The sequence below is a fragment of the Capra hircus genome, chromosome 25 (genome assembly GCF_001704415.2).
Source record: "Capra hircus breed San Clemente chromosome 25, ASM170441v1, whole genome shotgun sequence".
Lineage (NCBI taxonomy): Eukaryota > Metazoa > Chordata > Mammalia > Artiodactyla > Bovidae > Capra > Capra hircus.
Window position 1 is genome coordinate 37,621,193 of NC_030832.1, and position 16,889 is coordinate 37,638,081.

A 16,889-nucleotide genomic window follows, 5' to 3' on the forward strand; every position below is an offset into this window, starting at 1 on the left:
TGGTCTGGTATTCCCATGTCTTGAAGAAAATTCCACAGTTTATTGTGATCCACACAGTCAAAGGCTTTGGCATAGTCAAGAAAGCAGAAATAGATGTTTTTCTGGAACTCCCTTGCTTTTTCCATGATCCAGTGGATGTTGGCAATTTGATCTCTGGTTCCTCTGCCTTTTCTAAAACCAGCTTGAACATCAGGAAGTTCATGGTTCACGTATTGCTGAAGTCTGGCTTGGAGAATTTTGAGCATTACTTTACTAGGATGTGAGATGAGTGCAATTGTGCGATAGTTTGAGCATTCTTTGGCATTGCCTTTATTTGGGATTGGAATGAAAACTGACCTTTTCCAGCCCTGTGGCCACTGCTGAGTTTTCCAAATTTGCTGGCATATTGAGTGCAGCACTTTCACAGCATCATCTTTCAGGATTTGAAATAGCTCAACTGAAATTCCATCATCTCCACTAGCTTTGTTCGTAGTGATGCTTTCTAAGGCCCACTTGACTTCACATTCCAGGATGTCTGGCTCTAGATGAGTGATCACACCATCGTGATTATCTGGGTCATGATGATCTTTTTTGTACAGTTCTTCTATGTATTCTTGCCACCTCTTCTTAATATCTTCTGCTTCTGTTAGGTCCAGGCCATTTCTGTCTTTTATCGAGCCCATCTTTGCATGAAACGTTCCCTTGGTATCTCTAATTTTCTTGAAGAGATCTCTAGTCTTTCCCATTCTGTTGGTTTCCTCTATTTCTTTGCATTGATCACTGAGGAAGGCTTTCTTCTCTCTTCTTGCTATTCTTTGGAACTCTGCATTCAGATGCTTATATCTTTCCTTTTCTCCTTTGCTTTTCGCTTCTCTTCTTTTCACAGCTATTTGTAAGGCCTCCCCAGACAGCCATTTTGCTTTTTTGCATTTCTTTTCCATGGGGATGGTCTTGATCCCTGTCTCCTGTACAATGTCACGAACCTCATTCCATAGTTCATCAGGCACTCTATCTATCAGATCTAGGCCCTTAAATCTATTTCTCACTTCCACTCTATAATCATAAGGGATTTGATTTAGGTCATACCTGAATGGTCTAGCGGTTTTCCCTCCTTTCTTTAATTTAAGTCTGGATTTGGTAATAAGGAGTTCATGATCTGAGCCACAGTCAGCTCCTGGTCTTGTTTTTGTTGACTGTATAGAGCTTCTCCATCTCTGGCTGCAAAGAATATAATCAATCTGATTTTGGTGTTGACCATCTGGTGATGTCCATGTGTAGAGTCTTCTCTTGTGCTGTTGGAAGAGGGTGTTTGCTATGACCAGTGCATTTTCTTGGCAAAACTCTATTAGTCTCTGCCCTGCTTCATTCTGCATTCCAAGGCCAAGTTTGCCTGTTACTCCAGGTGTTTCTTGACTTCCTACTTTTGCATTCCAGTCCCCTATAATGAAAAGGACATGTTTTTTGGGTGTTACTTCTAAAAGGTCTTGTAGGTCTTCATAGAACCATTCAACTTCAGCTTCTTCAGCATTACTGGTTGAGGCATAGACCTGGATTACCGTGATATTGAATGGTTTGCTTTGGAGATGAACAGAGATCATTCTGTCATTTTTGGGATTGCATCCAAGTACTGCAATGGAGTAGACACCGGTGTAATTCCTGCGTCAGGAAGATCCCCTGGAGAAGGAAAAGTCTACCCACTCCAGGATTCTTGGGCTTCCCTTGTGGCTCAGCTGGTAAAGAATCCGCCTGCAATGTGGGAGACCTGGGTTTGATCCATGGGTTGGGAAGATACCCTGGAAAAAGGAAAGGCTACCCACTCCAGTATTCTGGCCTGGAGAATTCTATGGACTGCATAGTCCATGGAGTCGCAGAGTCGGACACGACTGAGCAACTTTCACTTTCAATTTACCAGCGCCCGGCTGCCATCCCTGTGGACACCCTCCCCTCCCTACTCGGTCTCTGACTTGGAGCCACTGCCCTCCTTCTCTGGCCCCACCCTGATGTGTGAGGCTGACCACCTTCTGTGGCCCACCTGCAGGTTTAGGACCGGAAGAGATGGAAGGCAAAGGAAGGAGAGGGGAAGGAAGGGGCAAAAAAGAGAAAAGAAGAGCCATGGCAAGCTTCTGATACCAACTGATACTGACCAGTGTGTGTAGCCTTTCTCCCCAGTCAACTGAACAATCAGCCACCTTTCATTCCACGTTCATGGTTTTAAGGGAGTTTCATGAATCCTACCCTACTGCCTCCAGCCCCACTAGAGCTGCCCAGCTAGTGCCACCGTTGATGCTATAAGACCCAGGATTGACACCAGCAGTCAATCTTTCTGGGTGCACATGTGCAAAACATTATCACAGGGCCCCGCAGATGGGCAGATGCCTAAAGCCAGTCCTTACTACTGTCATTCGACTGCACTGACACACCTGTCCACAGCTAACCTCTGCAGCCACACACTTGCACACTGCCAGGCTCAAGCCTGAGCACAGCAATGAAGACCCACCACAGCTAAAAATAAATAAATAAATATTAAATAAATAAATTATTTTAAATGGATAGCCTTTCCATAAATGGTGCTAGGGCAATTCAGAAATTTAGAAGCCAAATTAAAAAAAAAAAAAAAACTTAACCTCACACGTTACAAAGAAACTAACACAAAAAGGGTTATAGACTTAAATGTAAAACATAAAATGATTTAATGTTTAGGGACAAAATAGGAGAAAATCTTCAAGGCCTAGGGCTAGGTCAAGATATTTTGGACTTGACAACAAAGGCAAAATCCACAAAATGGAAAATTGATAAATCACTCATCAAAATTTAAAGAGCAGTGTTTGCTATGCTAAAGACCCTGATAAGAGGAAAAATCAAGCTACATGCTACAACTATGTAAGAATAGTAAGAAGGAGACTTGTAGGGATGGAATGGTTCTGTACATTGATTGTAGTGGTAGCTACATAAATCTACATCTAGGACACATTTCACAGAACAAAACATACACAATGAGTGAGCATGAAACTGAAGAAATCACAATATGCTCTGTGGATAGTATGAATGTCAGTTTTCTGCTTTTAAATTGTAGTCTAGCTAATCAATGTATTGCCATTGGAGGAATCAGGACGAAAGGTACATGACATCCAGCTTCTCTGTATTTTTCTCTTTTAACAACATCCTGTGAGTTTATAATATATTTCAAAATGCATATCTAATAAACAAAACTAAATTTAAAAAATGGATGCCTACCCTCCGGTTTGTGAAGACAGAGTAACATTCTTTCACTAGTACTGCTTTGATCACATCTGGATCTGTGATAACCAACAGAGGCTGTTTACCTTCAAAAACCCTGTGTAGGGAAAACAGAGCTGATTAAACTTAATAAACCATTTTCTGCAGCTGGAGCCATACCTGAAAGTCCAGATGTTTATCTTAACATTATATAATCCATCCTTCTAAAGTTATCATTAAAAATACCATGAAAACACTGCTAATTATAGGCGGTTAAGTATATGGGTATTTCCTATATCATTTTCCATAATTTTATAGGTTTAATTATTTCATTATCAAGAAGGAAGTTAGGTTAGTAAATAATTGAAGGAAGTAAATTACCTGAAAATTAAAATATAATTAAGGGGAGTCCATCTACTCAGTCATTTTTGAAGATATACCCAAAGCATGAAAATGCATAGAATATTAGATGAAAACTGTAGATACATCTATCATAAATATATAACAATATATCTGCAAATGGAAGAAGATTTGGAATGCTCCACAAGTGACAGTGGGATGTGAAATATTTTTTTGTCCTATTTTCTAAAATTTGCTTACTAGTTAATATTTTTTAAGCAAATATTTTAAACAGTGAGATATCCTTGGTAGCATCAAGTTGAGGATAATTTGAACAAAAGGAAAAAGAGAATGAAAAAGATCAGAGAAGTATGTATAACCCATCTTTTAAATATTTTCTTTTCATTACATGGGTCCCATGGGCCTTGGGCTCCATGTCAGTAACATCCATCACCAGCAGGGCAGGCCCACGTTTGACCCACCTATCACACAAAACTGACTCCTCAGATGTGACATGTCACTGTTTGACCTCATCTCCTGACTGTCAGGATGACCATTCATGGGAGTCAGCCACTGGAATGAGGTTTACTCTGAGTTATTTATAGTCTTCTGACATTTTGGTTTCACTATCAATCACTTGCAATGGCTAGAACAAATTGGAAGATTTTCCACATGTTCCCTATTCCTCTAATTTCACAGGAGAATCTCAAATGGTTTCATGATTACATATAAAAATTGCAGAGAAACACTGCACTTACTTCTGACCATTTCCAAAAGCTGTTCTAAAATTCAGAGGGTATAAGTGGGTGTCAAGAGCATTTAGTGCTGAAGCAGTGACAGGAGAGATTGAGGAGGCACTTAATCTGCTCTTCCACCTGACTGACTTATTATTTGTATGATTCCCTTCTTCCCACCACGGTTTTGCAACAACAGTTGGGTGGAGAAGAGACAGTGGTTTGCTTTATATTCATGATGTCACTCCAGCCTTAATAATTTCTCTAACTAACAGTTACAATCAGATTTTTGAACCACCTCAGATCATATCAATTCAGTGTACTGATGAGTGGGGTCAAAGTCTGTATTTATAACAATTCTCTCAGGTGCTCCTCACACATCATCCATGCATGAGAACCATTTTCTAAAAGAGAACTGGGATCCACCATGAAAAAGGGACTCCAGTCAGAGCTCACAGGTACTAACTGTTGGCGGGGCAGCTGGAGCTGGGCCAGTAGTGTCCCAGTGCTATGTATTCTTTCCCCTCAACCAGGCTGACATTTGGGGCGATGGCAACTCACAGGTTCCCATGGTTTCTGAGGGCCTCATGAGAGAAGAGGAAGAGGTCTGGACAGGTAGAGCCTCTGCCACTTGCTGTTGGCAAAGAAGCACCACAAGACACTTCTCCCTCTGCTCTCACCAAACCTCCAACAGCTCCTAAAGCCCACCTGACACACTCTGGGTTAGATATATATACCCTACATCTCCTCAAAATCGGAGAAAAACAGTAGATAAAACAATCATTGAGTACAATTCTATTGGAAAATCTTACCTGAAAATTAAACAAACAAACAAACTCCATACATGTAGAGAAAGTAAAAAGCTGAGCAGAAATGATTTCCCATTATGTTAACCTATAACCTTCATCAATTTTTCCAAAAGGACATATTAAATCCAGAATTTAAATAAAGGATATTGGGTTTAAATTAAAAGAGAATCATGTGGAAAAGGGTCATAAGATACATTTATGAGCACATATTAGAATGTTCTGAGATAATGCATTTTATGCAACTAAAGGTAACCTAAAGAGAGAAAAATGGAAAAGGGGAGGAAGAGTGAGATCCTGGACAGAAAGTGATGCTAGGAGTTGCTGGGCCTCAAAGTCTGGAGAAAAGTGACGACCTGTGACCCCCCCCAGGCCTGGTTCAGACTGTGGACCCGGATACCTGCGGCCTCTGGGATCTCTGGTAAAACAAGCCTGCAAGCTTTACAGCAAATGACTTCATTCCAAGAAGCTCTGGACTGAGAGTGCCCTCCACACCACCAGGGGAGGGCAGGATTATTATAACAAGTGTGTCCAATGGGAGTTTTCAGAATACTCACCCCCACATTTTCCCATACTTTTTAAAACATTCTTCATCAAATTCACAAACACCCTATAAGGAGAAACAATATTACATTATTAACATCCTGTATTGAACCCTATCTCTAATTTACAAAACTACTATTTTTCACTGGCAGTTGGAGGGAAGTTCTTATTCACAAATGTCTTAAGGGAAAGGAGGGAAAATAGAGGAGATATTTGAAACTGACAATTTAAAATCACTCTTGAATATTCTTTGAGTATTATAGATACTAAGCACTTACCCCCGTCAGTGAATACTAATTATTCCTTGTCTTCCTGAAGGCTTTTCCTCGTGCATGAGTTGTCTAAAATCTCTTAATCTCTAATCCCCCATGGACATGTGACAAAACTGAAGCTGAGGGAAGTAACAGATTCCCACACACTCTTTCATCTCCTAGTTTAGCAGTCTTTTCATTTATCTCATGAGCTCTTTCTAGAATTCTAGCAGAATAAGCAAATTAAAGCACCAGTGACATCTTTTAATCTCGCAGATTTAAAGAAGTCTGAGGGGTGTGTGTTCAATGAGAAAGTGAGTGAGTGACTGAATGAAAGACAAAGTGGACATGCCTTCTAGCTTTCCAGCTCAACACAGAAAAAAATGAGGAGGTGCCACAACTATACAAGGAACACTGCATTTTAAACACCTGGCTTGATAGTAATAACCAATTTTAAAAGCATATAGCTCCCTTGCTAAGACTAGCGAGGGGGACACTCTCCATCCCCCTTCTGATGTTTATGTCAGAAGCTTCCTCTGTCCCTTTTTATACTTTAAATAAATCTCTGCTACACAAAAGCTCTTGAGTGATCAAGCTTGGTCCCTGGTCCCAAAGCTAAATCTCCTTTGGAGATCACAAATCCACATTGTTCACATTAAGCTATCATCTTGGGGCTTGCCCAGGATCTTCAGGACAGGGTAAGAACACTCAAGAGCTCTAGCCTCTCTGCTTTCTCGGTATCCATGTTTTCTGCTTTACTTTACTAACTCTATGGTTTGCTTGTGTGAATGAATGACATGCCCTGCACAAAGCAAGTGATGAGCCCTGCTCTGCAGTTTCACAGTGCCTCATAATGACTGAAGGCAGAAAGGGGAGCCTTGTCGTGGGTTTATACCACCTGTCAATGCCAAGAGACATCCAGTGTCCCTGTGAGGGGAGTGGCCAGAGGACAGCAAAGTGTGTGGACCAAACTTTCCTTTCTCAGTCACTTTTTCCTGGTCACTTTGACCATTTCGTAATTTTGTGGGGAATCAGAACTACTAACCTAATCTGTTGGGTCATAGACTTTCAATGGACTTGTGATTCATGCCATTACTATGTACTTTCACTTAGACCCCAAGCTTGGTAGTCATGGAAGTGCCTGGTCTTGCTAGAAGCCAAAATTACAAGAGCATATTTGAGAGCAAGACAGAACTTCAACTCCAGGACTGTCTCTCAGGCTAAAGGTCACTCTCTTGGCTGCCTGCTTCAGGGACCAGTGATCTGAAAGTGAGTCTTCTGTCATGGCCGCGCCTCTGATCTGTGTGGGGAGAAGCACTGCTGCTGACCGTGAGACTGAGGACACAGACTGGGAACTGCAGGATCTGGTCAGACTGGAAATGCAAAGGGCTTCTTCCTTTGGTAGCGCTAGCTCTTAGTGGACCAGAAGAGGCTCTCGGGTGGCTTCTGTCTCAACTCCTTAGATATTCTTTCTGTGGAATCTGTGGAAATGAACTGGAAGGATTGGTCCTAGTAGCTTGAGGACAAAAATCACTTTTTCCTTGCTGGCCGACCCTTTTGCTATCACATACACTGGCGTGGTGACACTCAGAAGGGACACCATGGTTGTTGTTTATCCCTTTATGACTCACCATTTCTACTGCAGTCAGGACTGTACTCAGGCATGTGCATAGGCACAGGGAAGACGGACACTTCCCCTAGTAGTCCTAGCTCGGGAAACATTTTGGGAAACTACTCTGACAAATCAAACAAAGGTTGTGGTGGCACAGAACTAGAAATCAATTTGGGATACCATCAGATCTACCCCTGGTGCATCTCCACCCCATCTCGTGGTAGAACTGGAAGGGGTGAATCAGGAGCCTGCACTGGTAAGGGACAGACTAAGTCCGACCAGGGAAGGAAAACTTCAGTAGAAAGTCTGTCTACACCCCCATCTAGAGCAGGGAGGGGTGCCTTAGGTGGAAAGAAGCCATGGCTGTGGATGCTGCTTTTTTCTCTCTTACAGATGGGAACTAACAGTTCCAGAACCATTCCTTTAAAATGTATTAAAACAACAACAACAACTGGGACAAGTTTGATCCCCACAGTTTAAAAAGACATGCCTGATCTTCTTCTGTGATACCAAATGGCCATGGTATCCTTTGGAAGACAGGGAACACTGGCCTGTTGAAGGGCCTCTTAATTACAATATTGTTTACAATTAGATCAGTTCTGTAGAAAACAAAGAAATGGGTGGAAGTGCCATATATGTTGCTCTTTATCTCTCTGTGAGACATGCCAGACTTGTGTCCTAAGGGTACAGACTTGGGTGTAAAACCTTCAGCTCCCTCCTGTTCTCTTACTTTGCCCCTGTATCTGGGGCTGCCAACTGAACAGGCTGAGAATCAGGGCACCCTTCCAGGAGGGCTTGCCTCAGTCTCGGTAGACTATTTAGAGGATATGTCTTGGGACAGATGCTGACTCCTGACTTGAGAGCTCGAGTTTTGGGGGAAGCCATTACTTTTGGAGATGAATGGCTTGGAGGCAAGGTGAAAGAGGGATCACAAAATAGCCCTCCTCCCTACTGGGATCCAAGCAGTTCCCATAACAGAGCCACTTTGCCAGATGTATTCTTGAAGGGCTCAAGAGAGCATACGCTAAGACTTTACACTAAATTAACTTACATAGAATAGGGAGAGAAGGAAGCTCCTGGTGAACACCTAATAAAGATTACAGGAGGCTCTACACATGTTTACTGACATTGATCCTGAAATTTACAGGGGGAGAAATGATCTTAAAAGATAGATTTCTCACTCAATCGGCTACAGATATCTGCCATAAGTTATGAAAACTGGCATTTGGACCAAATCAGTCTTTAGAATAACTGTTACAGCTGGCTCAGACAGTATATTATGGTAAAGAATATGAGAAAGAAAATAAGAGGGAAAAAAAGAACCATGCAAAAGACTGAAGCCCCAATAATGGCTGTTAGACCTGCTCTGAAACAGCCTGAGAAAAATACCCAGAGGGACCCAGGTGAAAAGGGATGGGCTTGTTATTACTGCGGAAAGGAGGGGCATCTCAACGGGGATGGCTCTCAGGCATCTATGCCACCCCCGGCTCCATGTCTAGTCTGCAAAGGACCACACTGGAGAAGAGACTGCCCTCTAAGGTGTAGGCCTCAGGGGCCGGACTCTCAGGACAATCAGGACCAAAGGTGCCCGGAGGTCACCACACAAACTCCCATCCTAATTACACCTGAGGAACCCTGGGTATTAATAACTGTGGGGGGCCAACCAGTCGATTTTATTTTGGACCCTGGGGCAGCTTTCTCTTTGCTCACTGAAGGCCCTGGTCCGCTTCTGTCAGAACGAGCCAAACGCTATTATTTCAGTCATCCTTTAAGCTGCAACTGGGACTCTGAGCTGTTTTTCTCATGAGTTTCTAATCATGTCAGAGTCTCCTTCACACCTTCTGGGGAGGGATATACTGAACAAAGTCCAGGCCTCTGTTTTCATGAATATGGAACCCGTTCTTTTAACTGAAAAAAATGTAAATCCTAAAGTGTGGACTGATGGAAAAACTGTGGGTTGAGCACAAAATGTTGTTCCTGTCCTTATCAAGCTCAGTGACCCTCACCTATTTTCATATCAAAAGGAATATCCATTAAAACTCAAGGTTAAGAAAGGGTTACAGCCTATCATTGAAAATTTAAAGGAACAAGGGCTATTAATTCCCTACAATAGTCCATGCAACACTCCTATTTTGGATGTGAAAAGGGTCAAGTGATAAGTGGAGACTTGTTCTAGATATACAAATAATAAGTGTCTAATTCTTATACTTTATTGTCTGAAATTCCTAAACAAGCTGTATAATTTTCAGTGACTAATTTGAAGGATGATGCTTTCTAATATTAAACCTATACTAAATCATTCTCTACCTATGATTTTAAGACAATTGAGAGGATTCTTGGGCATTACAGGCTATTGCCACATTTGGATTCCGGGTTATGGAGGACTTGCCCAGCTTTTAATGAGAGCTCAAACTACCCCCCAAAAAAGGGACTCTCTATGACAGACTGTTTTTGCACACAGATATTGTCATAGATCCTAAAGCCTTAGAATTAACTAACTATGTGACTCAGCTTTTCAACAGACATTACGAGAACTCTGGGAGGTGACCCCTGACCCAGCCTCTATATTGGTCTAATTGCTGGGTCTGTGGAGCACTCTCCCTCCTAATCAACTGAAGGCTTCCCATGGTGGGTTTCTCCGCTTCAAGGAAAGGACTTCCTTCAACTCTGCAAATACCTTCATGAACAACAATCATATTGATGCCTCTTCTTGATCTGATGACATCTAACAATCCTAAGATGGACTGGTATAACTATGGACATAATGTAACTTTTGATTATGTTTTAACTTGGTTTAATGACCATTTTGCCTTATATCTATAACGATATAACTGGATTTGTTTCTAACTGGCTGAAACCTCTTAAGTTACAAATGGTTGTTCAAGCTCCTATGAATGCCACAGGCTCCTCAAACTATTACTTGGGGCCCCTGGATCAGACACCCTCAACAAGAGGGTTAGGAAAATATGTTGCCTCAACAATTTAGGGACTATGCCCCTCAACAGCAGGAAGTAGTTATGGGATGAAAACAATGCCCCTTTCCCTTGGCAACATAATTCTCCTAAAAGAAAAGGGGAGAATGAGAGAGTCAATGCCTAGGCAGGCTGATAAAAAGTTCGGATTCCCCAAGGAGGAGAAAGGGGTCTGGGGCTCTCAAGGAGAAAAGGACAAATATTTTTTTTTATATTACTTTGTCTTAGTCAATATAACAATGTGTCTTGCTCGAGGACATGTTTCTCCTTAGCAAGAACCTTCTGACTAATCTTGTTATCTTGAAACTTGTAAATTGTGGGAGTGGGTCTGGTAGGACCTTTACAAACTTGAGACATTCTTTTGATTTATTGTAATAACCGATTTAAAAAGTATATAGCTCCCTTGCTAAGACTAGTGAGGGGGGCACTCTCCATCACCCTTCTGATGTCTGTCTCAGAAGCTTTCTCTGTCCCTTTTTATACTTTAATAAAACTCTGCTACACACACACACACACAGGAAAAAAAAAAAAACCTGGCCTGAGCTTTTACTTCTATAACTTAAAAAAAAAGCCTGTCCCTAAGTTTCTATCATGATATTTAACGCTTAAACAAGTAAATGAAGGTCTCAGATATGAGTTGGCGTGCATCTACTAAGGAGTTCACCTGGGGAAGGTGGAGAGGAAATTACTGCTTATTCAGATGGAAAAATGTTCAGGAAATTCTGAGGCAGTAATGAGACAGTGAAGACCTCAGTCGGGAGAATCAGGATCTGAGAAACAAGCCTCATGTCTGCAGGACAGGAAATCTGAGCCAGAGAGCAGCCTCCACACAGGGCTCTGCCCCTGCACATCTGAACTCAGCTCACAACCTTCAGTTCAGGGCAGGGCCCTGGGGAGGCATCAGAGAGGAATGAATATCAGAATTCACAGTCCATCTGCCACCTGGCACATTCCTTTCAGTTAAATTAAACTGCTAATAATTTTGTCAAATCATATCCTTTCTAGTGATTTTTGTATATGTGATTCTGCCTTATTTTTAAAAACCTCCACAACTTATTTAGTGGTTAAATATCGGAAGTAAATAGACAACCTTGCCGCACTTACACTCATTCCCTGCTCAAACTCACCCGTGAGGTACCTGTTTTGAAGGCACAGAAGAAAATCAGAAAGCTTTTGTTACATTTTTCATATCCCAAAAGATGTCATGTGTAGCAAGAGGTAGAGCAGAAAATGGAGAAAAAAAAAAAACTGCACGCATTAGCAGTTCTTGAGAGAACCCAAGTATGTGCAAATTACCTGATACGTTAGAACTGAAGCATCCAAGCAATTCAGGAGAAAGGAGAAAAAAAGGGAACCCAGAGATTATGCTACCAACAGGATACATCTGACTGTACTGTATGCTGCTTAAGAGCCATGACCAGGCATCCCTTCATGCTTTTCTCCTGACAATTATTAGGACTGCGACTTTCTGGGAATCTGCACCTGGCTGAGACAAGATGCTCTTCACAAAGCTTACAAGATGGAACTTCAAGTTCTGTGCTGACTCATCCAGAGAGTTCAGCTGTCTGAGGAGGCAAACCTGAGGCTCCTGACAGCTGATAATAGAGGCCTCAGGTAAAGAGGGCATGTGTGTGTGGGGCCTACGATGCCATTTCTGGGAAGTAAGAAAACTTTCAACTGCCTCCTGAGAAGGAGAATTTTTACTATGCAACTCAGCTGGGATTTTCAACCATAAGAAGCAAAAAAGGGACATCAAACAACACACACCTTTCGGTAGGACAGAACATTTCCAAAATAAGGCAAAGGTCTTGGCCCAGAAACTCCCAGCTTCTTAAACAGTCCGTGTGAATAAGTTCCATATCTATAAAGTGAAAGAGAAAATCCAGGTTAGGGATTGTGGAATAAGTGTGGAGCTGGCCAGTCACAGACTTGGAACTGGAACTGTCAGCCTAGAGAGGTAACATGTAGGTGATAGAGGTTTAGGCTATAATTCCTCCAAAAAAATTCATTCATATGTATTCAGCAAGTTAACTCTTCCATGATTTAGAGATTCTCATTCTAGATACAACAGGGAAACTTTTTTTCTGTATCAAACATGAGATTTTGGTTAACTGCTTCTGCCCAATGACAGAGTTACGAGAGTCTCCCTTGGCCTTGTTCTCATCCTTGTCCTTTCCTCTATATTGTTTTGTTGTTTAGTCACTCAGTCATGTCCGATTCTTTGTGATCCTATGGACTGCAACATGCCAGGCTTCCCTGTCCTTCACTATCTCCTGGAGTTTGCTCAAACTCATTGTCATTGAGTCAGTGATATATATCCAACCATCTTATCCTCTGTCTCCCTCTTCTCCTCCTGCCCTCAATCATTCCTAGCATCAGAGTCTTTTCCAATGAGTAAGCTCCTCCCATCAAGTGGCCAATGCATCAGAACTCCCTCCATGCTGCTGCTGCTGCTAAGTCGCTTCAGTCGTGTCCAACTCTGTGCAGCCCCATAGACAGCAGCCCACCAGGCTCCCCTGTCCCTGGGATTCTCCAGGCAAGAACACTGGAGTAGGTTCTCCCTCCATGATCTGACCTCATTTTACAATCTGATTCTTCTTAACTCTGTCTTCCCAAGCAGGCCTTAAAACAAGCACAGTGTTCTTGTCTGTATTATGAAATCTGTGTTCAAGGCTTCCACTGCCATCATAGAAATTGAGTACCTTTCAGCTACACCCATGACTCTGTCACCAGGCAATTTGGTTGACTTGAACTACAAAAAAGGGTGACTGACCCTTTTGTTCCCTGAAACTGTATAAATGAATCAATGACTAAAGGATCCATCTCCAGACCATTCCCCACCTCACAGCATCTGGTCCTCCAACCATCTGCTAAGCCCAGGGCCTGAAATACACTCATCTTTCTGAAGATTCTCAATCATAAAGCAGCTAGACTACTTCCACTGCACTTCAACTATCTTAAAAACCAATCAGGCCTGGTGCTCCCTATGGTGGCCTGCCTGCAGGTTATCCTTCATGCATTATGTGTGCAAGCTCACAGTTCCGAGTTGTGGATCTTTGCAAGCCTGCTCACTCTGGTGTTCCTGAGAGATGACAGAGTGCAGGAAAAGAGGCTGAAGAAAGAGACTGCCATCGATGGTTTAAACATGAACTTGCTAGGCCTCCAAGACTAACTCTGTAGAGGCAAATTAGTAAGGTATGGTTGAAAAGCATGCTGTGTGTAAATGGTTCATCATGCCCTATGGGCACTTTAAACAAAGAGATATCAGGGTTCCCAGTCTTCAGTTACCTTTCCATGTAGAGCAAAAGATGGTGTGTGACAAAAAATGAGTGACCATAAAAAACTCCAGAATATTGGACTAAGCTCCTGTCTCCCCTTCTTTGGAAGGTAGCCTTTAAGGTAGTACAGGTTCAAATCTCTGTAGAAATCTACCAATCTTAAAGTCTATGATAAGAGAAACCCATAAAATTTCAGGAAAGTACCTATGTTGGAAGTGCACACAGAGGTACCTTGGCCAAGCACAGTTGGCTATACCTCTCTTTCCTCCAAATCAACTGGCGGAAGTGTGGGCACCAAGCACCACAAAAGGGATGGCCTGGGCTATTCAAACCCCAGTTGCTTCCTCTGTCTTCACAAACAGGGCAAGTCAATGTCTGCTTCTGAACCTTCAGTGTGCTACATAAACTTAAAAGTGATGCCAAGCAATTGAGTGAATATGTTGGCAACACTGGTCCCACAGAAAGCTCTGGTCTAGTGTCTAAATTCACGTGGTTCCACCAAGGCAGCAGATGGACTGAGTGAATTATTTGGCTTCTTTCTAGCTCTCCACTTTTTGGTTGGTACAGTAATGCTATTTTGGGTAAAAAGGAAGGGGCTAAAGACAAAGCCAACATTTTTATAGTCTTTACACTGTGTCAGCATAACGATAACATTGCCTGCAGTGGCTGATTCCTGGCTGCACCAGTACCTTCTCAGGCTACAGGGATGTTTGCCTGGTGGGGACTTAGCTAGTACCAGCCACACTGTCAGACAGACCACATACAGTGTGACTGAGATTGTATCTTGTCCCCAGGCTTCCAGCAAATGAGATGCCAACCCTGTTGACCTGTGGGACCAGGTCTGAGGAGTAACTCTGGGGGGTCTGCTCAGAGGAAAGAGGAATATTCTCCCTTCCATCCCAATCTCTTTCTAGATGCCTCTCATATCATCACCGGCTCCCAGACACGTATACTCATCTGCCCTGAAGATTAAAATAGCTTGCTGGACATGCATATTTAAAAAGATATATCACAGGAATATATTAGTATACTAGATTCATATTCCAGGCATTATTCTAGAGGGTGAATTTATTTACATACCTTTCTATGTGCTGGACAACAGTCCTCTTTTATTCTTCAGGGAAAAAACCACATGCTGGAAATACTCATATCAATTTTTTAAATCTAGTACTAAATAGAATGAAATTAAACTGTACCAATTAATTTTATAATAGCAGACAGAAAATATGTTGCTGAGATACCTTAAATGCCTAGTACTTCTTTCAAGTAATTAAAATGAGGTTAATGTTACCCACGTACATGTCATCATGATTTCCTACATTTAGTGAAAATGAAATGGACACAGAGCCTAAATGTGATTTGTAGGGGTATCTCTCTAATCACTCATCGGAAATAATTCCTCTCCCAACCTCTCCCTCCCTTCCATGATAACAGAATCTCAACATTGAAAGGAATTTTTCTGCTAGATGGTTTTGATTCAACCTCCTGTGCCACACTTATACAGGGAAAACAAAATCCAAATTGGACTCTGGGGCTTGTGTCTCTTGTAGGCTTAGCAGATTTCGTATCACAGGGAAAATAAATATGTACATTGATTCTAACCCTTACAGAGATTGAAAGAAAAGGTGAAAGAATGAATATACTTTCAAGATTTTTACCAAGTCTCCTCAGATCTTAAGATTTCTCATTTGGAAACGAGATCATTTCTGCAGAGTACAGGGTGCAGGAATTGAGCCTTAGGAAGGGATGCCCTGAGGAGGGGTACAGAAAAGGGGAAGGGTTGAGTATGAAAAAAAGGTTGCTCAGTCTCAGGCCTCCCAACAAAGTCAGGGTGCACCCCATGCCTTGTGTAAAATGACTCCTGGAAGAAGGGTCTGGAGCAGGAACTCCTGAGTGACAAAGGGGCCGATACTTCCTCATGTCTCTTGCAGCAGGTACAGTCGGAGAGACTGAAACAAAAACCCACGTTGCTCCTTGCCTCCAGGATTCCCAGCCATGGGAATCAGTGAGGACTATGCTGCACGTGGGCCAGTTGTTAATTTGCCTTTGATGGACTCTTACCCAGATGTGGGTAAGATCGATAATAACCCATTTGGTGCCCATAGCACCTGATGCTTGAGCAACTTCTTCATTTACTTTGAACTTTAAAAACCAAGGGAACCCCCTTTCCTGATTAGCGCCCCAAGACCTAGGTTATAGAAGAGATGAGCCTAACAGTTACTCACAGATAGAGGAGCACCAGGCCAGTAGCCAGGAGAACCCAGGTTTCCAGGGAAAAGCTTGGAATCAGCTCCATGGCCACTTTCTTGGCGATTCCCTCCTCTGAGTTTCCTTTCAGCTGCGTGTGCTGCTCTCTGCCTGCCTCTCAGTGTGAAGCTTCTGTTCACATCAGGCAGAGATTCAGTGCAGTTCGGAGATTTATGTGCTGAGAAAGGAGGTGGAGCTGGAGCTGCAACCAACAGAAAGGCCACCTGGGCTCCACCTGCAGGAGCCCTCTCTGCCTTGGTAGTTGGCAGAGCATCATAGGCACTTCAGTTTGACCTCCCTTGAGTTCATATTCTGTAGGAAATCAATAAAGAACTCAGTCAATATTAGCAATAAGCCCAAAGGTTACAGAAACTCAAATAAGCCACTGGCTTTAATTCTCCTCTAGACTTCCCTGTCTCTAGGGTTGCCTACAATCCAAAACGTTTGAAATTCTTCAAACAAGATGATGGTGACGGTGTAGTTGCCAAGTCGTGTCCCACTCTTTGTGACCCCATGCACAGCAGCCCGACAGGCTCCTCTGTCCATGGGATTTCCCAGGCAAGAATACTGGAGTCAGGTGTTATCTCCTTCTCTAGGGGGTCAAACATGATGGCTATTATGACTGTTACTGTTACTCATACGATTTTTTTTTCCTGCCCAGGAATGCCCCTGAGTCCCTTGTAGGCTCTTAATTATGCTTCAAAATGAAGCTCAGACAGAACATCTGTGTTAGAGATTTCCCAAACAAACCTCCTTGAGCAGATATAACAATTTCATCCTCTGGGGACTTCTGTCCCCTGCACACAATCTTCCTATCTCCTACACCACAGTCAGTTTCCACATCTAGTCCCCTCAGTGGATCAAGAGCTTGGGCACATGCTGGATACTAGCCATAGTCATGTCCCAGGTACC

At 42.6% G+C, this 16,889-nt stretch overlaps 1 protein-coding gene across 1 annotated transcript in view; it reads right to left on the reverse strand.

Moving 5' to 3' along the window:
• Positions 1 to 16,137, reverse strand: part of LOC102181382 (cytochrome P450 3A24) — a 44,121-nt gene extending 27,984 nt beyond the window's left edge. Inside the window, exons 1-4 of the mRNA XM_005701638.3 lie at positions 15,956 to 16,137; positions 12,220 to 12,313; positions 5,632 to 5,684; positions 3,214 to 3,313 (exon numbers count right to left, since the gene is read on the reverse strand). Of these exons, the coding sequence (XP_005701695.2) occupies positions 3,214 to 3,313; positions 5,632 to 5,684; positions 12,220 to 12,313; positions 15,956 to 16,026 (318 nt within the window). The 5' untranslated portion in view covers positions 16,027 to 16,137. The remainder of the gene's footprint in view (positions 1 to 3,213; positions 3,314 to 5,631; positions 5,685 to 12,219; positions 12,314 to 15,955) is intronic.